The sequence below is a fragment of the Eurosta solidaginis genome, chromosome X, assembly GCF_040869045.1.
Source record: "Eurosta solidaginis isolate ZX-2024a chromosome X, ASM4086904v1, whole genome shotgun sequence".
NCBI lineage: Eukaryota > Metazoa > Arthropoda > Insecta > Diptera > Tephritidae > Eurosta > Eurosta solidaginis.
Genome location: NC_090324.1, coordinates 162,233,955 through 162,255,721, shown reverse-complemented (window position 1 = coordinate 162,255,721; position 21,767 = coordinate 162,233,955). Strand labels below are relative to the sequence as shown.

Here is a 21,767-nt window from a genome sequence, read left to right as displayed (position 1 = left end):
AGAAGCCATAAGTGGCACCCGATGGCTCGATGGCTCTAAGGAATATTGCCTTATCGTTACTTTAGATGTAAAAAATGCCTTCAACACTGCCAATTGGGCAAAAATTCTAGACACGCTGGAGCAGATAGGCATATCCCTTTACCTGCGTAGGATCATACGCAGCTATTTTGAAGGTAGAGTGCTGGAATATGAAACGGCTGCTGGAGTAGAAAAGCTTCACGTCACAGGCCCACGAGACGGAGCACGAGAGCGAAGCGTGCAGAACTGGCAGCTCAGGTGGAGTGCCTCAACAAATGGTCGCTGGACACACCGATGTATCCCAGATATTAATATATGGATATCTAGAAAGCACGGCGAGGTGGATTTCTACCTCACACAGTTTCTGAGTGGTCACGGCTGCTTTAAGGAATATTTGCACCGATTCAATCACGAGCCTAACAACATATGCGATCACTGCGGCGGCGATACAGTAGAAGATGTTTACCATGTATTTTTCGAGTGTCCTAGGTTCTATAGCTCGAGATGAAAACTGTGCAGAATATTTGGAGATGATTACACTCCTGAAACAATTGTTGGATGCATGCTACAAAGCAAGGTAAAATGGTCAGCGGCGTGCGATGTAATAGCGGAAATAATGAAGTGTCTACGAAGTCTTGAAAGGCTACGGCGCAGCAGCGAACATTGAACAGTCGAGTTGTGTGGGTGGATAAAAAACTGCTAAGGTGAAGGGGATCGAGCTGAGCACGTATTGGATGCAAGGCCTCCGTACAATTAGCGGCGTGAGAATGATAAAATAAGAAAATACCGTAATATATGTAGGTAATGTAATAGCAAACCAGGCGACGGATTGGAGACAAGGCCTCTTCAACCGTTGGAATACTGCCCCAGGTGAAGGAATAAAGCACGGATTGGAGACACGGCCTCTTCAATCGTGCGACCAAAAGCAGTCAACATACACGCAACGACAAACCTACGGATTGGAGACAACGCCTCTCCAACCGTAGAAACAACGAGTATGAGGGTAAACGTCTCACATGTAATCAGAGTTTATACTCGGATTGGAGAGAAGACCTCTCCAACCGGTGGAAGTACGAGGAAAGCCCCGTTACGTATTGTGGAAAAAAAAAAAACAAACAAAAAAAAAAATTAAATGAAAAACGGAAAACCTATTGAAATAAAAAAAATAAAAAAAAAAAATAAAAAAAAATAAAAAATTCTATTTATACATATATAATTTATTTACACATATATACATATATAAAAAACAAAACCCTACAATACAAGTAGTCGAACGCACAAGCATGCCACAAGCACTATATGCACAGTGTTTAAGGTAGGCTTGCAAATATTTGTAGAAGTGATGCGCCAAGCACATTCAGGTAGTAAGCAGGGCGTGTCAGTCCCAGCGTTAACCATACCGCGGCACTATCTAAGTACTGCAACGTGACCCCGACAGACGTAGAGCTTAGTGCTTAACCTACCTCCCGACGGAATACTTGACGGTAGTACCGGGGGGTAAATGGTACTGGATGTGGCGGTGATGGTGTGGGTGGTTATAAATTAAGTCGAGTATCGAGTATCGATTTGCAGAGTTGCATTTGGGGGGATCGCAATCAGATCCGGAAAAGTTAGGCATCCTGCCTAAACATCGTATATGCTACGTTTTCGTATACAGTAAACTTATACATTTTTATACTTTACCCAAAATTAATTTCCTCCTTTCCATTTCGTTAGAGTTGCCGTGAGTTCGAACTTGCACACAATTTTGTTTGCGTACCGAAACATTTGGTCCCACGACCCGTCGTGCTCATAGCAACAACAAATAATACATATAATATCAACTGGAAAGAAAAGCGATAATAAAGAGGGAAGAAAAGGAAAAGGATAAGGCTGTACAATTACAATACAAAAACCATTGAAAGCAAAATAGAGAGGGGGAATTGGATCTAAAATCCAAACTTCACAAACAAGCAATAAAGAGAAATCAGGTGCGTGTTAAAAGTAAATAAATTGTTGAGGAAAATTAGTGAAGCGAATATTTAAATTAATCATAGAGTGCCTATAAATAAAAAATAAATTCGGTTTTGAGTGAGCAAAAAGGGCCCGCAATAAACACTATCAAGCAGTACTATGTACCTGGGACTAACAATAGAATCAAAACTCAATTGGAAAGTGTGCATCGAGGAGCGAGTGCGGAAGGCCTGCGTCGCTCTCTATGCTTGTAAAGAATTGTTCGGTAAGAAGTGGGGTCTCAGGCCGAAGATGGTCCTCTATGAGGCAGTAGTGCGGCCAATGCTGACGTATGGCTCTATAGTGTGGTGGGAAGCTCTTAGCAAGAAGTGCAACCTTACCAGCCTACAGAAGGTCCAACCACCTGCGTGCGTTGGGGCCGCCGGAGCTCGCCGCACCTACCCCACTGCGGCTTTGGACCCCATCATGCGATAGTTGCACATACAATGTACAGCGGCGCAGACCGCACTGAGACTTAGACAGGCTGAGTGTTGGAAGGATACTCAGAAGGGGCATGGCAGCATCCTTAATCTACTCCAGACGGGAGTACTAAATTCCGATATAGATTATAATCCCCGCAAACTTCAGTTTGAGGGCAACATCACCATTATCATTCCCAGTAGGAATGATTGGAAGAGGGGAGCGGCTCCTGTGGGTAGCGGCATACTAATCTACACTGATGGCTCTAAGTTGGACTAAGGGGTGGGAGCTGGTATCTTCTCGCACTCCCTAGAAATTTCTACGTCGCTCAAACTACCGTCATACTGCAGTGTATTTCAAGCATAAGTCCTCGCAAATTGGCAGGCCTGTAAACTGCTCGAGGCCAGAAGCGTAATTAAGGCGATAGCTGCACCATACACTATTTCAAAGCTGGTAAGGTCATGCAAACAAATCTTATCGGCGCTTACCGACACTCTGGAAATGTCCATTATCTGGGTTCCGGGACATAGGGGAATCGAGGGAAATGAGATGGCTGACGACCTGGCACATAGGTCAGCAGAGGGTGGTGAGGGAATAGCCAGTGTCGAAGTAGATCTACCCCTGGGGGTGGCCAAGGGAGTTATTCGAGATTTTTGTGTGAACAAAGCCCAACAAAAATTGAAGAGAACCGCGGGTTGTGCGATTTCATAAGCTATTTGGTGGGATTACGATGAAAGGGAAACAAGACGTCTGCTGGGGAGATCCAGGCCGACAGCCATAGGCTTTAGGCACGCACGCGGAAAAGAGGGTACTCCGCACAATGACCACTGCAGAAGTTGTAAAAGTAGAGATGAAAAAGAGACTGTCGAGCATTTTCTGTGTAAAAGCCCGGCTCTGGCTAGAAGATCTAGGAAGATTAGTGGAAATAGGGATGGCAAACATTATTGATTTTATAAACAACTCAGGTTGGTTTTAAAAGATATCCATGTAGTACTCAGTAGGTTCAGCCAAGTTTTATGGCATCAAAACGGCTTTTCATTAGCTACTTGGGCGACCATGGTCGCAGCCATTACACCTACCTACCTACCTCGAAAGGGGTATCAACGGATGCGCGTCATTCAATTGCGAAACTTAACTCTTTCTAACCGTTCATAAGTTATTTAAAAAAACAGGCGCTTTCGATGTCAGCTTAACGCGGATTTTGCATCACCGAATTCAACAAGTTATTAAAACATAATTAAATACTACAAGAAAAGTTATATAATAAACTTAAATGCTCTCTTTGGATAATTTTTTAAAAAAATTAATAAAGAACAGGAATTCATATAAAATAACCCAAGTCGAACATGACTTTGTTTACTTTGTTTAATGCCTTTAAGCATCATTTGTTTAGTTTTTCTTAATTTTATTTAATTAAATTTAAAACAGTAATAACAAAGATCTTTGTAATAATGTTTAATAAAATAATTTACAATTAAAAATTAAAAATTACACATTTAAACTTAAAAAAAATAATAATAATAAGTATACATAAATATGTTCGTCTCCAAATTTTTTGAATGCACATATCCCTGGTTTCGTAGGCAAACCTGCTAAGTCCACTTTTTTTGAAAAGTGAGACTTCAATGCAGTTAGGTAGAGAAACTAAAACCACATCATTTTACAAAAAGAAAGTTACTATGATGTTATTTTTTACATATTATTATGCGTTGTTATGCAAACGTGTTTGGTCCAAGAAACTTTCATATTAAAACAAGTAAGGAAGTCTAAGTTCGAGTGAAACCGAACATTACATACCTGCTGTACACTCTGAATGCTGTTGTTGTTTGTTTTGTATACTTAATAGTGTTACAAGGCTGCGCAATAATACATATACATGTGGTTCTATTCTGAACTAATTTTCACTTAAAAGCAGCAAAAAGGATACAGAGGCTAACATCAATGACCTTGAGCGGGTAATAATGCAGTTTTTCTTCAGATATGGGGATTTCCCTACTGTTTATTTTAAAATAAAGATATAACAGAACAATAAAAATACGATTGGTACAAAACTATTTTTCGCTAAGATTTCACTTATTATTTTTGCCTACGGCCCTTTTTAAAGTCATTTATATAAAAGTAGGCGTGGTCCTTAACCAATCTTATCCGTTTTTACTATAAATATTTCCTGCTATAAGCAAAATAGGTGTACCCAATTTTGTTACGAAATGTAAATTTTTCTTCGAGTTATGGCCCCCGAACCATTGAAAATTGTTAAGACAAAAAAGGGGCGGTGCCACACCAATTTTCTAAAATTTCAGTGTTTTACAATTTAATGTTATAATTCAATTTAGAAAGTAAAATTCTATTGATACAAAGCTCTTTTTCGCTAAGATATAGCTTATTATTTTCGTCTACGACCCTTTTAAAAATCTTTTATATAAAAGTGGGCGTGGTCTACAATCGATCTCGTCCATTTTCTCTAGAAATATTTCCTGCTATAGGGAAAATTTGTGTAACCAATTTTATTACGATCCCTTAATTTTTCATTGAGTTATGGCTCCCGAAACATAGAAAATTGCTTAGTCATAAAAGGGGCGGTGCCACGCCCATTTTTTAAAATTTGAAAATTTTCCTTTTTATTGTTATAAATCCACGGGCAATAAAATACCATTGATATAAAGCTCATTTTTGCAAAGATAAAACTTATTTTATTCGTCCACGACCCTTTTAGAAATCTTTTATATAAAAGTGGGCGTGGTCCTTAACCGATTTCGTTAATTTTTCTTCAAAGCAGTCCCTATAGTAAAGGCAACATCTCTGCCGAATTTTGTTACGATAGATTTAACGATTTTTGATTTATGATTAATAATATTTGTAAACTTGATTTTATCACAATTTTTTTAAATTTTTATCAAGAGTCTCAATATCAGTCCATACGTCAAATTTGTGTATTGTTTACTAAATAATCAGGTTTTTTGTGTTTCGCAAAATGTTATATATTTAAAAGTGGGCGTGGTTATCATCCGATTTCGCTCATTTTCAATACCAATATATTCTGGGCCCAGATAAGCTCGTGTACCAAATTTGGTGAAGATATCTCAATATTTGCTCAAGTTATCGTGTTAAAGGACAGACGGATAGACGGACGGACGGACATGGCTCAAACAAATTTTTTTTCGATACTGATGATTTTGATATATGGAAGTCTATATCTATCTCGATTCCTTTATACCTGTACACCAACCGTTATCCAATCAAGGTTATAATACGCTGTGTAAAAGTACAGCGGGTATAAAAAAATATGTGCTATGTCCACCTGAAAGCAACTTATCACTAGATTTGTAAATTTTGTTACTAGAATTCAATACGAGTTTTGCTTTTCGCTTCAGTTAACTATAATTCTGACTGACAATACTTTTTATATTTTGCCCTGCTCTTTAGAGCTGTTAATTGCTTGATATTCTAACGAAATGAACTGGGAGCGATTCACATACTTTCATTATTGTTTAACCTTCGTCAGAAAGTAACTAGCAGTTAAATTTTACATGTTTTCAAATTATCCTCATGTTAAAAACAAAAAACAAATTACCCGAAAAAGGTAATGATTTTTTCAAAAATTCTGCATCCCGATTGGCTAAAAGAATAAGCGAAATCAGTGATACGAAATCCTTTAGTAGGTTGTAGGGGTTTAAACACTCCTTTGAAATGATTCTCACCTCATACTTAAGTTGAAGATATATGTACGCAAGAGAAGGGTTTGAAAAATCACTTCGGTTTATATTCAAACATCTGAGGATTATTTTCGAAACTATAAAATAGCTTATGGATATCACACTGATTATAGCCTATCGACTTTCATTCTAAAATATCGGTTTGGTTTAACGAAGACTTTTGAAATCAATGTTGTGAACACAAACGTCTGCAAATTTTGGTCTACGTTTTAAAAATTGTGTCCAAAGTCCTTGTAAAATTTAAATTATATAAATACGCCGAGGATTATACTATTTTCACCCATAGCTAGGCAATGGCATCCACTTAGACTGTTTACGATTTACAGGGCGGCATCCTTGGCCGAATAGTCAGCCCCTAACGTTTCAAGGTGTTTCTCAGTGCAGCTCGACAGCATAGCGCGACAAAAACATAACGGATGTCTTCGGAGCTACACATAGAGCTTCCAGGAAAGTGACATCGACGAAGGTATCAGTTCGAATTCGCAGTCCTATAGCTTCTGTGCTGGCATATGGTGTAAGGGCCCGGAGACGTGAAAGCGACTGGTGGTAGGGATTGCTACTGTTCGCACATCGGCAGTTGTAGCTCTTAAAAACAGCCGAAAAAACTGGAGGCGCCCTTTGGTGTGATCAACAATAGGCATTGATGCATATCGTTAAAACTGTGCCACGAGAGTCATTAGTATCAACTGATCATTAATAGCAATCGTAAGTCGCCCTTCTGCGTAACCAGCTCGTTCGGTGAAACTACGCTTGGCAGAAGATATACAGACAAAAGTGTGACCATTATCAATAGCTCTATTTTTTCAGCAGACGCAGCATTACCATTTCCTAAGAGCAGGGTTTGGTTCGAAGCCTCATTGGAGTAAGTCAATGAAGGACAGTCCCTCCGCAAGGAGCTTCTCTTGAAATTTTTTGAACGATCCGCGAGATTTTGAGGCAAAAACCCCGGATCTTTCCGAAATGGGCTGAACGTTGATTTCTTTAAAATTAAATATTATTACTTTAAATAGAAAAATCTAGTTTTTTAAAGTAAGAACGCCGATCGGCGTAAACCTCTAGTACGGCCAAATCCCGTCGCCGCGGCGCGCCGTTGTATAGAGGTAGTGTGCCGGCCCATCCCTCAAAAATGCGATCGTTTGTTCGTCCACATTGCCTTGGCACCAAAAGTTCATCCGTCTTAGCAGAAAAAGTTTTTTTGTAGAAAAACTAATAATCCAAATTGGAAGCAAAGCTAGGCCTTGATCTCTTCAGAGATATACATTTCTAAAGAATTTGAAGAAAATCCCACAGAAGAGGACTATGGAATGATGCAGGAAACTGGAATATAATACGTGAGCTAAAAAGTCTAAAACGCAGATGGTCATTCTGATTCCTTGCCCACAAAGAAAACTTGCAAAATTTGTATGTAATAAAAAAACATCTTACTGTTTTTTTGTTTTTGTTATGAAAACAAAACCAAATTAAACAAGTAAGGAAGGCTAAGTTCGGGTGTAGCCGAACATTACATACTCAGATGAGAGCTTTGGAGACACAATAAGGGAAAATCACCATGTAGGAAAATGAACCTAGGGTAACCCTGGAATGTGTTTGTATGACATGGGTATCAAATGGAAGGTGAGTGGGCCATAGTTCTATAGGTGGACGCCATTTCGGGATATCGCCATAAAGGTGGACCAGGGGTGACTCTAGAATGTGTTTGTACGATATGGCTTTCAAATAAAAGATGGTAATGATTATTTTAAAAGCGAGTGATCCTTAGTTCTATAGGTGGACGCCTTTTCGAGATATCGCCATAAAGGTGGACCAGGGGTGACTCTAGAATGTGTTTGTACGATATGGGAATCAAATGAAAGGTTTTAATGAGTATTTTAAAAGGGAGTGGGCTTTAGTTCTATAGGTGGACGCCATTTCGAAATATCACCATAAAGTTGGACCAGGGGTGACTCTAGAACGTGTTTGTACGATACGGGTATCAAATGAAAGTTGTTAGTGAGTATTTTAAAAGGGAGTGGGCCTTAGTTCTATAGGTGGACGCCTTTTCGAGATATCGCTATAAAGGTGGACAAGGGGTGACTCTAGAACGTGTTTGTACGATATGGGTATCAAATGAAAGGTGTTAATGAGTATTTTAAGAGGGAGTGGGCGTTAGGTCTATAGGTGGACGCCTTTTCGAGATATCGCCATTAGGGTGGGCCAGGGGTGACTCTAGAATGTTTGTACGATATGGGTATCAAACGAAAAGTGTTACTGAGCATTTTAAGAGGGAGTGGGCGTTAGGTCTATAGGTGGACGCCTTTTCGAGATATCGCCATTAGGGTGGGCCAGGGGTGACTCTAGAATGTTTGTACGATATGGGTATCAAACGAAAGGTGTTACTGAGCATTTTAAGAGGGAGTGGACATTAGGTCTATAGGTGGACGCCTTTTTGGGATAAAGCCATAAAGGTGGAGCAGGGGTGACTCCAGAATGTGTTTGTACGATATGGGAATCAAATGAAAGGTTTTAATGAGTATTTTAAAAGGGAGTGGGCCTTAGTTCTATAGGTGGACGCTATTTCGAGATATCGCCATTAGGGTGGGCCAGGGGTGACTCTAGAATGTTTGTACGATATGGGCATCAAACGAAAGGTGTTACTGAGCATTTTAAGAGGGAGTGGACATTAGGTCTATAGGTGGACGCCTTTTTGGGATATCGCCATTAGGGTGGGCCAGGGGTGACTCTAGAATGTTTGTACGATATGGGTATCAAACGAAAGGTGTTACTGAGCATTTTAAGAGGGAGTGGACATTAGGTCTATAGGTGGACGCCTTTTTGGGATAAAGCCATAAAGGTGGAGCAGGGGTGACTCCAGAATGTGTTTGTACGATATGGGAATCAAATGAAAGGTTTTAATGAGTATTTTAAAAGGGAGTGGGCCTTAGTTCTATAGGTGGACGCTATTTCGAGATATCGCCATTAGGGTGGGCCAGGGGTGACTCTAGAATGTTTGTACGATATGGGCATCAAACGAAAGGTGTTACTGAGCATTTTAAGAGGGAGTGGACATTAGGTCTATAGGTGGACGCCTTTTTGGGATATCGCCATTAGGGTGGGCCAGGGGTGACTCTAGAATGTTTGTACGATATGGGTATCAAACGAAAGGTGTTACTGAGCATTTTAAGAGGGAGTGGGCATTAGGTCTATAGGTGGACGCCTTTTCGAGATATCGCCATTAGGGTGGGCCAGGGATTACTCTAGAATGTTTGTACGATATGGGTATCAAACGAAAGGTGTTACTGAGAATTTTAAGAGGGAGTGGGCATTAGGTCTATAGGTGGACGCCTTTTCGAGATATCGCCATTAGGGTGGGCCAGGGGTGACTCTAGAATGTTTGTACGATACGGGTATCAAACGAAAGGTGTTACTGAGCATTTTAAGAGGGAGTGGACATTAGGTCTATAGGTAGACGCCTTTTCGAAATGTCGCCATTAGGGTGGGCCAGGGGTGACTCTAGAATGTGTTTGTATGATATGGGTATCAAATGAAAGATGGTAATGAGTATTTTAAAAGGAAGTAATCCTTAGTTCTATAGGTGGACGCCTTTTTGAGATATCGCCATAAATGTGGACCAAGGGTGACTCTAGAATGTTTGTACGATATGGGTATCAAACGAAAGGTGTTACTGAGCATTTTAAGAGGGAGTGGGCATGAGGTCTATAGGTGGACGCCTTTTCGAGACATCGTCATTAGGGTGGGCCAGGGGTGACTCTAGAATGTGTTTGTACGATATGGGTATCAAACGAAAGGTGTTACTGAGCATTTTAAGAGGGAGTGGGCATTAGGTCTATAGGTGGACGCCTTTTCGAGATATCGTCATTAGGGTGGGCCAGGGGTGACTCTAGAATGTGTTTGTACGATATGGGTATCAAACGAAAGGTGTTACTGAGCATTTAAGAGGGAGTGGGCATTAGGTCTATAGGCGGACGCCTTTTCGAGATATCGCCATTAGGGTGGACCAGGGGTGACTCTAGAATGTTTGTACGATATGGGTATCAAACGAAAGGTGTTACTGAGCATTTTAAGAGGGAGTGGGCATTAGGTCTATAGGTGGACGCCTTTTCGAGATATCGCCATTAGGGTGGGCCAGGGGTGACTCTAGAATGTGTTTGTACGATATGGGTATCAAATGAAAGGTGGTAATGAGTATTTTAAAAGGGAGTAATCCTTAGTTCTATAGGTGGACGCCTTTTCGAGATATCGCCATAAAGGTGGACCAAGGGTGACTCTAGAATGTTTGTACGATATGGGTATCAAACGAAAGGCGTTACTGAGCATTTTAAGAGGGAGTGGGCATTAGGTCTATAGGTAGACGCCTTTTCGAGATATCGCCATTAGGGTGGGCCAGGGGTGACTCTAGAATGTTTGTACGATATGGGTATCAAACGAAAGGTGTTACTGAGAATTTTAAGAGGGAGTGGGCATTAGGTCTATAGGTGGACGCTTTTTCGAGCTATCGTTGTTGTTGTTGTTGTTGTAGCGATTAGTTACTCCCCGAAGGCATTGGGGAGTGTTATCGATGTGATGGTCCTTTGTCGGATACAGATCCGATACGCTCCGGTAACACAGCACCATTAAGGTGCTGGCCCGACCATCTCGGGAACGATTTATATGGCCACATTAAACCTTCAGGCCATCCCTCCCTCCCCACCCCCAAGTTCCATGAGGAGCTTGGGGTCGCCAGAGCCTCGTCTGTTAGTGAAACGGGATTCGCCGCTCGAAGGTGAGGTTGACAATTGGGTTGGAGAAGCTATATATTGCGCTACACAACCCCTTGAATCCCTCGAGCTATCGTCATTAGGGTGGGCCAGGGGTGACTCTAGAATGTGTTTGTACGATATGGGTATCAAACGAAAAGTGTTACTGAGCATTTTAAGAGGGAGTGGGCATTAGGTCTATAGGTAGACGCCTTTTCGAAATGTCGCCATTAGGGTGGGCCAGGGGTGACTCTAGAATGTGTTTGTATGATATGGGTATCAAATGAAAGATGGTAATGAGTATTTTAAAAGGGAGTAATCCTTAGTTCTATAGGTGGACGCCTTTTCGAGATATCCCCATAAATGTGGACCAAGGGTGACTCTAGAATGTTTGTGCGATATGGGTATCAAACGAAAGGTGTTACTGAGCATTTTAAGAGGGAGTGGGCATGAGGTCTATAGGTGGACGCCTTTTCGAGATATCGTCATTAGGGTGGGCCAGGGGTGACTCTAGAATGTGTTTGTACGATATGGGTATCAAACGAAAGGTGTTACTGAGCATTTTAAGAGGGAGTGGGCATTAGGTCATTAGGTCGACGCCTTTTCGAGATATCGCCATTAGGGTGGGCCAGGGGTGACTCTATAATGTTTGTACGATATGGGTATCAAACGAAAGGTGTTACTGAGCATTTTAAGAGGGAGTGGGCATTAGGTCTATAGGTGGACGCCTTTTCGAGATATCGCCATTAGGGTGGGCCAGGGGTGACTCTAGAATGTGTTTGTACGATATGGGTATCAAATGAAAGGTGGCAATGAGTATTTTAAAAGGGAGTAATCCTTAGTTCTATAGGTGGACGCCTTTTCGAGATATCGCCATAAAGGTGGACCAAGGGTGACTCTAGAATGTTTGTACGATATGGGTATCAAACGAAAGGTGTTACTGAGCATTTTAAGAGGGAGTGGGCATTAGGTCTATAGGTGGACGCCTTTTCGAGATATCGCCATTAGGGTGGGCCAGGGGTGACTCTATAATGTTTGTACGATATGGATATCAAACGAAAGGTGTTACTGAGAATTTTAAGAGGGAGTGGGCATTAGGTCTATAGGTGGACGCCTTTTCGAGATATCGCCATTAGGGTGGGCCAGGGGTGACTCTAGAATGTTTGTACGATATGGGTATCAAACGAAAGGTGTTACTGAGCATTTTAAGAGGGAGTGGACATTAGGTCTATAGGTGGACGCCTTTTTGGGATATTGCCATTAGGGTGGGCCAGGACTGACTCTAGAATGTTTGTACGATATGGGTATCAAACGAAAGGTGTTACTGAGCATTTTAAGAGGGAGTGGGCATTAGGTCTATAGGTGGACGCCTTTTCGAGATATCGCCACTAGGGTGGGCCAGGGGTGACTCTAGAATGTGTTTGTACGATATGGATATCAAATTAAAGGTATTAATGAGGGTTTAAAAGCGAGTGGCCCTTAGATGTATATGTGAAGGCGTTCTCGCGATATCATTTTTCGTAATTTTCGATATCGATAAAGTGGGCGTGGTTATGGTCGGATTTCGGCCATTTTTTATACCAAGATAAAGTGAGTTCAGATAAGTTCGTGGGCCAAGTTTAGTAAAGATATATCGGTTTTTGCTCAAGTTATTGTGTTAACGGCCGAGCGGAAGGACAGACGGTGGACTGTGTTTAAAAACTGGGCGTGGCTTCCACCGATTTCGCCCATTTTCAGAGAGAACAGTTACCGTCATAGAATCTATGCCCCTACCAAATTTGAGAAGGATTGGTAAATTTTTGTTCGACTTATGGCATTAAAAGTATTCTAGACAAACTAAATGAAAATGGGCGGAGCCACGCCCATTTTGAAATTTTCTTTTATTTTTGTATTTTGTTGCATCATATCATTACTGGAGTTGAATTTTGAATTAATTTACTTATATACAGTAAAGATATTAAATTTTTTGTTAAAATTTGAATTTAAAAAAAATTTTTTTTTAAAAAGTGGGCGTTTCTTCATTCAATTTTGCTAATTTTTATTTAGCACATATATAGTAATAATAGTAACGTTCCTGCCATATTTCGTCATGATATCTTCAACGACTGCCAAATTACAGCTTGCAAAACTTGTAAATTACCTTCTTGTAAAAGTGGGCGGTGCCACGCCCATTGTCCAAAATCTTACTAATTTTCTATTCTGCGTCATAACGTCAACCCATCTACCAAGTTTCATCGCTTTAACCGCCTTTGGCAATGAATTATCGCATTTTTTCGGTTTTTCGAAATTTTCGATATCGAAAAAGTGGGCGTGGTTATATTCCGATATCGTTCATTTTAAATAGCGATCTGAGATGAGTGCCCAGGAATCTACATACCAAATTTCATCAAGATACCTCAAAATTTACTCAAGTTATCGTGTTAACGGACAGACGGACGGACGGACGGAGGGACGGGCGGACGGACATGGCTCAATCAAATTCTTTTTCGATACTGATGATTTTGATATATGGAAGTCTATATCTATCTCGATTCCTTTATACCTGTACAACCAACCGTTATCCAATCAAAGTTAATATCCTCTGTGAGCTCTGCTCAACTGAGTATAAAACAGCGGAGCAGGCAGCAGCAGGCGATGATTGAATAGACGGAAAAATAACTCTTCAACTCTTGTACAAAGAGATACTTGACCTGAAGCAAATCAACATTGAATGCCTAAATACCATACAAAACCTCAAAGAAGAAAATGCAGAGTTGAGAAAAAGAGTTGATAAGCTGGAGAGTAGATTAAACTGGAAGGAAGAAGCACAATTGGAGAACTCCATTGACGTTGTAGGTGTGCCAAATGTAAACAAAGACAATGTAAAAGAATGCGTAAAGAAAATTTTCAGCGTTGCATTAAATGTGCAGGTAATGGATGATGACATTGAAAAAATTAGCGTGAAACACACTAATGGTAATAAAAGTAGTGGGATTGTTTGCGTTAAGCTTTAGTCTATGGAAAGCAAGAAAAAAATTATGAAAGCCAAACGAACAGCCAGGAATAAGCTTAATACGTCGATATTTTCTGATGCTAGCAAAAAGAACATTTACATAAACAACAGCTTTACAAATTACTACAGAGTTCTGTTTATAGCTGCTAGTAAGGTAAAAAATGAACGGAAATTTAAATATCTATGGATAGATAATTCAAAACTTTTAATGAAAAAAAAAAACGATAATGATAGAGCTGTTATCATAAGAACGTTTGATGATCTTTCTGTTATCAATCTTAATTAAGTTTTATTATTACAATAATTGTTTTATTTATAATTCGAAATTATGAATATAAGATCTGTTCTTATGAACAGTAATTGATGTCTTCAATGACTCTAATATATTAACACCCAAAGACACTACCTTTACAGTTTTGCATCAAAATGTAAGAAGTCTCAAGCAGAATTTCGATTCCTTAGTTTGCAACCTCGAATCCTTTGTTAATCTTCCCGATATTATATTTGTCTCAGAAATTTGGATTTTTTCTTATGAAATAAATGACTATAGTATTCCTAGTTATAAATTTTTTGCAAATACAAATGACTCGTATAATGCTGGTGGTGTTGGAGTTTTTATACGTGACTTTTACGAGTGTGAAGTTACTTGCCTTAGTCTATGAAGCGCTGCTGGTGTAATAAAAATTTCATTGCAAATATGCAATGTACCTTTCACTTTTGTATGTCTGTATAGATTTCACTCACTATCTTTTAAATTGTTCCATGATGAATTCTCTCTTTTTTTAACTAGAGAAAAAGCATAAAATATTGTAATATTAGGCGATTTTAATTTTGATTTAATGAGCACCAATTCTATGTTAGACAAGTATCTTGCGCTCCTCGCAGAACATGGTTTATTTTCCTTCATTCATGAAGTTACTAGGCCAGAATCAGGGACCTGTATAGACCATGTTTATGGTAGATTTAGTAATATTGAAGATAATATGCATGCTGGTATAAACCTTGACTTTGGAATTTCGGACCATTGTATGACCGGAATTCAACTTACTAATTTAAATGCAAATAGGCGAATTACAAATTGCGATATATTATCAACTATTACGAAAATTAATTTTTATGTTTTAAATGAATCACTTCGCTTTGAAAAATGGGAAACAGTTTTAAATGAGCCAAATGTAGACAAAGCATATAATTTTTTTATGGAAACACTTACGGTGCACATAAACTACTCAAGTATCTCTATTTTCCCTAAAAGATCAACTTTAACTCTTAAACCTTGGATCACTCAAACTTTATTAAAAAAGATCAGGCTGAAAAACACATTACGTAAAAAAAGCAACAGGCATCCGGCGAATACTAAACTAAGAAATCGTGCGGCTCTGTTGACTAAAAGGGTAAACAAAGAAATACGTACAAGGCGCGATAAATATTTTCAAAACCTTTTTTTTCATAGCGCAGGGCAACTCCAAAAAAGAATGGGATGCTGTAAATAGAATAACAAACAGTAATTCTAAAAGAAAGTGCGACTCGCTCGTATTAAACGTGAATGGTGTAGATGTGTCGGAGCCTCGGGAAGTTGCAAACGAACTCAATGATTTCTTTGTCAACGTAGGAAAAGCCGCCGATTTAAGCAGTAATCCTAAGCCCTGCACCTGCTACACAAACCCAATGCATGCCGAACTCCTTCCGCCGAGTAACAGTTTTTTCTTTGATACCATTACAGGCGCAGAAATTATTAATATAATTAAATCTCTTAGTAACTCTAATTCATGTGGTAATAACAGCATATTAAATCGAAAGTTTAAGAGCATAGCATTTAACATTGTTTATATTTTAAAACATTTATTTAATTTAGGTATAGCCTCCGGAGTTTTTCCTGCTCACTTAAAATGCGCTACGGTTATACCACTCTTTAAAAAGGGGAATAAAAATGACAAAAATAACTTCAGGCCCATATCTCTTTTATCTTCAATTTCAAAAATTTTTGAAAAAGCAGTAAAAAATAGGGTGCTGTCGTATTTAATCAAAGTTAAATTCTTTAGCCCTAAGCAATTTGGTTTTATTTCCGGGCTTTCTACTGAAGATGCTCTTCTAGATTTTTCTTCCTTTATTTATAAGTCAATTGATGATAAAAAATGTTGTGCGAGTCTCTTTGTAGACATAACAAAGGCACTTGATATGGTTGATCATAGTATTCTAATAAGCAAGCTTAGCTACGCAGGTTTTCGTGGTAACATTATTAATTGGTTTACGTCATATCTAGAGAATAGAGTTCAGAGAGTTAAAGCTGAAAATAATCTAAGTGAACCCAGGCCTATAACCCTAGGGGTTCCACAGGGTTCGGTTCTTGGACTAATCTTATTTTTAATATACATTAATTCAATATTCTCTTTGCCTTTTATTGGTAAAGTAACAGCCTTTGCTGATGACATTGCCATCGCATATGGATCGAAAAATGAATTTAATCTTTTTGCTGATATTAATCACGATGTTTACCTTTTAAAATCTTGGTTCGCAAGGCATAAGGTCGTGGTAAGCAGCAAAACGAAGTTGATGTATTTCAACCTTTGCGGGAAGGAAATACCAAAAAACGAGGTTGTCTTTCACAGTTCTATATGTATGCGGCATCGTTTGTGTTCAACTACTTGTACTCAAAATAACAAAACTGTCAGTTTTGATGAGAAAATAAGTTGTGACAGTCAATGTTTTGAGATCGAAGTCGCCTCTAATTTCAAATATTTGGGTGTTATAATCGATCAAAATCTAAGTTGGTCATCACATATTTCTGCAATGAAATCTTATATGTTATCAGCTCTTCGTTCTTTCTATAACTTAAGAAAACTGTGTTCCAATAGAATAGCGTTATTGGTGTATCATAGACTAATCCATTCAAAATTACAATACGGAGTCAATTGTTGGGGTGGTGCCTACGCTAGTAAGATCCATCCGCTTTTAATCCTACAGAAGTATCTAATCCGAAGAATATGTAAGGCTGGTCGTTTAACACACTCTATGGAGCTATTCAAAAAATTAAATATTCTTCCTGTGCGGCACTTATACTATTTTAAAGTTTTAAAAATTTTTTTTATAAGGAGCGGGTATACGCAAAGTCCAATATACAACCTTTACAATCTGAGAAATAAGACGTTATCTCAAACAAAAGTTCCTAGCTTTCGCACCACGCTTTTTCGAAACTTCTACACCATCGTATCACGTAATCTATATAACAAACTACCTGCTGAGATACGACTCATTAGAAGGCTAGCAGCGTTTCTGAGGGAAGTGAAACAGTGGCTACTTGGTTTCAATCATGGGGGCATTGAAACTCTTTTGAGACCTATAATATAAGTACCTGTGTCCATTAGCATCGAGGTTTTGTTTTTTTTCTTTTTTCTTTTTCCATTCGATGAAAGTACCTTGACATCTCTAAATTTGAATTTTTTTGTTTTCCTTATACATATTTATATCTTTTCAATTGTAAGCAATTAGTTATAATTTGTTAATATTATGCGCCCCATAAGCATTTATAATACTAAACGAATGAAATGGCATTTCCTCTGCTCTATGAATGAGCATCTAATGTAATTATCTATTTTCTCATTTGTATTTTTATTTCATATTGTAATACTCTAGAAATTGTAAATATTTACGAGAAAATAAAGATTATACAATACAATACAATACAATATATATATTAAGTAATAAAAAAGTATTTTAGCCTCGAATAAGATCTATGCATAGCCGTTTAAAATTCATAATATTATTCTCTCCTTTCATATACTCAGGTAACGAGTTAAATATGTTAAGGCCCTTATATAATAATGTGCTTTGGGCTGCAGTAGTCCGCTGTAATACTAGTCGAAAATCATTCGCATTCCGCACAGCATATTGGTGTGTATCTCTAACATACTGAATGCAACTTGTTAAATACATCGGCGCCATGTTGTGTTTAATTTTAAAAATCATTATTAGTGTATTCAGCATCAGTTTTTGCTCAATATATAGCCATTTCAATGTTTCAAGCATGTGACTTATTGGGGTGTATTTGTGGCATTTTATTATTGATCTCATACATTTGTTTTGTAATTTCTGTATTCTTCCTATTTGTGATTGGTTACAAGATGTGTACAGAATTGTGGAACTGTATTCAAAATGTGGCGTTGTGATTGTATTGTATATTTTCATTGCTGTTAAAGTGTCTAATTTATTTCATAATCTTCTAAAGAAGTAAATTTTTTTTGCAGCTTTTTTACACAAATAGTCCACGTGATTGATAAATTTGAGCTCATTGTCTATTATTACACCTAAGTATTTCATATTGGTTACTTGCTCAATACTAGTATTATTTATCACTAAATTTATTTCGCTATTTGTATTCATCACCATTACATTTGTTTTCTGTTCATTCAATTTGAGCCTATTCACGAAGTTTATTGCACTTTCACATGAATGATTCTTACGAAATCCGGACTGGTTTAGAGACAGTATATTATTAGTTTCTAGGTACGTTTGTAGTTGATTTTTCACAACACTTTCCATTATTTTTTTCAAATATCTTCAAAGTATTTATTTGACGAAACTCTTCACATTTTTTTGTTTTAGCGATTTTTTCAACTGGCACTACCAATGAGTCCTTCCATTCATTTGGGAATACTCCGCTCATTAATGAATGATTTATTAACTTTCTTAAGAAAGGCCCAAGCACATTCCAGTTTTCCAAAATGATCTTTGGGCTCAGATTATTCCAATCCTTTTTGTTCTTAAGTTTTTTACAAATTGCCTTTAGTTCGCAAATTTGTATTTCTTTAAAATGAAAGGTTTCAGGACAATGAGCAATATTGTTAATATATATTTCTTTATCAACTGAATGATCTATTAATTCTATGCTCTCAATGAAGCATTTATTGAGCTTATCAGCTATTTCATTTTCATCACTTATTTCTTCGTTTTTATAAATTATAGAGCTTATTTCGTTTACATCTTTGCTAAGTATTAAATTCTTAAGTATCTTCTTTTTGATTTGTTGCGCTATTGATTTTTAGCTTAAAGTATTTATTTTTTTCCTTTATTATCTCTTGTTTGTATCTTTTACATGCACTTTTATAAATTAACCATGAATTGGTATCGTCCATTACTCTTGCAGCTTGGTATGCTCTAATTTTATTTATTTTTAGCTTCTTGAACATTGAGTTAAACCATTTGTTGCGACTTGAGCTATTTCTAATCGTTCTACTTCTCATATTAGCTACCACCAAATCTTGTATGCACTTTTCTGCGAAATAATAAAATATAAAGATTATGTAAATTTAACACTTCTTACGGATGTTACCCAAGAAAACTGAATAAAACTTTGAGTGGTCTTTAAGGCCCTTCTTCCCATGCGTCCCGTCAACATTGTAGTCCATTATGACTGCACTGCTGAGGACTTTTTCAAGGTTTTTCTTAACCGAATTTTGCAGAAAGTTTCTAAGTGTTGAAATCTGTGAAGGTGAAAATGATTATTAGTATAGACCATGTATGATACAAAATCGTGCCAAGCACAACATAGCTTTAGCTCCATTCACAAAGTCCATAACCAAAAATTGTTTTTAAGAAGAATTTTTCACATATCTTGTATTTGTTGGTTAGGAACTTTAATTGAGCTGCCGATATGTGATTAAGAAAATTTTAAAACAAATGTTTACTGTCCAGAAGAAAGTACAATGGAGAAAAACAGCAAAAGGCTATGGAAAATAGTTTTTGAGATGTTTTTCCTGGATCCGTATTTGTTCTGCAATGACGTAACCGATTTTACGCCAACGATAAATATGAATCTGTCAAACTATTTGTGAAAATGATAATACAATATGGATTTAATAAGTAGGTGTGGTCATTAGTTTACGTATGTCATTAATCCGATTCACCAATTACTATCTATTGAGATTTGAAAAATTTTCCACCTATTCGTTTTTAATTTTTTATTAAAAAAGTAAAATTAAGTCTAAGATCGGGTGTAACCAAACTCCATACTCTCAGCCAAGAGCGCTTATCGCACTGACAATTAGTTAAAGTTTTTTGAAATTAAATTAAATTAATACTTGGCGTGATGTACCTACGACGAGGTTTAGGCCGAACTTCTCTTTCAATTTGCATAGTACTTTTTTTTTGTTTTTCTTAGAAATTGGCGAGACACGACTAAAATGCTTACGGCGACTCTGAACGTCATCTGCAAGGCAGATCAATTTTCACTGAGAAGCTTTTCATGCACAAATACACGCTTAGTGTTTACCAAATCACTGCCGAAAAATATTTTCTTCTAATTGAAAAAATATGTTTCTAAATGTTTGGGATTTTTCTCGGGATTTGAACCCAGGACTTTTCATGTGGTAGGCGGTAACCTACAGTTCCTCAAACCGAATTGATTATTTATAATTTTCACTGTTGGAAAAAATACTTACAAACAAACTCCGATTCTCAGGTACAACCTTTTCATCAATCTTAAACGAATCCTCTGCACACGACAGAGGAAAGCAAGATTTTGCTGAGCACGCTACAGCTTCTTTTTCAACTAACTTGCTCATTACCACTTTCTGGTCTGCAAGTGCAGTCATCACTGCAGCATTTTGGGAAGACATAAAAGCTAAAGAAAATAAAATTGAATCAAGGTAAATGTAATATGTATATAGAAATATATTTAACATTCTTACACAAAATGGTCTCCTTCAGGTTTCCGACGGTTTCTGAAAGTAAAAACAGCACAAATTACCAAATAATGCAAAAAGCGCGCATTTAGTTTTGATCCCCAAACCGGTATCGGACCCAACCATGGTAATTTTTTATAAGCGCGGCCGAAGGCCGCCAACGCAGAAAAGTGTTCTATGCAAAAAAACTATGGATCGGGCCCCATACTTCGGACCCTCTCGCGGTCATTTTACGGATTTTTGTGAATAACTTTCGATAGAAATACAATTTTTGATTTCCGCTTTCATATTCTTAAAACAGGTCGAGATGCGTCATTTGATACCACCTTTGATAATTTTTGATAAAAATTAGGTGGTGCACCGTCTTGTAAAACGTTACCATATAGATTTTTTTATTCGGTTTTGGGAATTGAATCTTCCAATTCCAAATGGTGGCAGTCCTCTTGCATCTAGTTAAAGCGCCAGGTTAACAAACGTATAAGGGTAATATATTGGATACATTTAGATGTGCCTAAGCAGCTAACGCATGTTGCAAAGTAAAAATCCGTAGCACAATAATTTTCCTTTTTTATTAGAGTCAAGGGATGTAAACAGATTTGTTTACATAATTTTTCGATATGACAGGAGAGTAGTTAGAGAACGCATATTAACGATGGTACTATCGGAATTGCTTTAATTTAACCCTTGGACTAAAATTTATAGGCCCTACCCATAAGATTTTGTATGCATCATCGTGAGCTGACGGATGAGTGCATGTTTATGCCGGGGGAGCGACAAATCGCCTAAAACTGTGACTACTATACCCATTAAACAAGTTACCTTGCAAATTTGTTATCTTTGCATCCAACGCCTTGCAACCTGCACACTCTGCAACTTGTGACTTTTTATCTGAAAAAAAAAAACCCCGAGTTTATGATAACTTATACAGATGTATATGTGATGGAACTTACAAGAGGATGATGGTACGTTCTCTACGTTGGTGAAGGATACGCGCTTTATATCTTTCGGCATGGTTGGTTTATATTTATTGTTTAAATTCACTGGATATATGTTAATTTAGTTAATAAGTAGGGAAATTAATATTTTGTTGCATATGATTTCGCACCACCAAACAAAATAAATTATTAATTTCCCTAATGTGTTCAATTTAAATTGAGTTAAAAAGTGCCATGTAACAATGGCAGCAATAATATGCTATCAATATGAGGGAGGTCTCCTA

At 37.8% G+C, this 21,767-nt stretch overlaps 1 protein-coding gene across 11 annotated transcripts in view; it reads right to left on the bottom strand.

The window, feature by feature from the left end:
• The window catches only part of LOC137235424 (uncharacterized), a 993,733-nt gene that overhangs the window by 430,594 nt on the left and 541,372 nt on the right, over positions 1–21,767 (bottom strand). Inside the window, exons 3-6 of one of the 11 annotated variants that reach the window (XM_067758405.1) lie at positions 20,555–20,587; positions 20,306–20,487; positions 19,198–19,348; positions 17,582–19,140 (exon numbers count right to left, since the gene is read on the bottom strand). The exons of the other annotated variants lie outside the window; for them this stretch is intronic. Coding sequence (XP_067614506.1) covers positions 18,869–19,140; positions 19,198–19,348; positions 20,306–20,487; positions 20,555–20,587 — 638 coding nt within the window. The 3' untranslated portion in view covers positions 17,582–18,868. Of the gene's footprint in view, positions 1–17,581; positions 19,141–19,197; positions 19,349–20,305; positions 20,488–20,554; positions 20,588–21,767 lie in introns of those variants that run through there. 11 annotated transcript variants of the gene reach the window in all.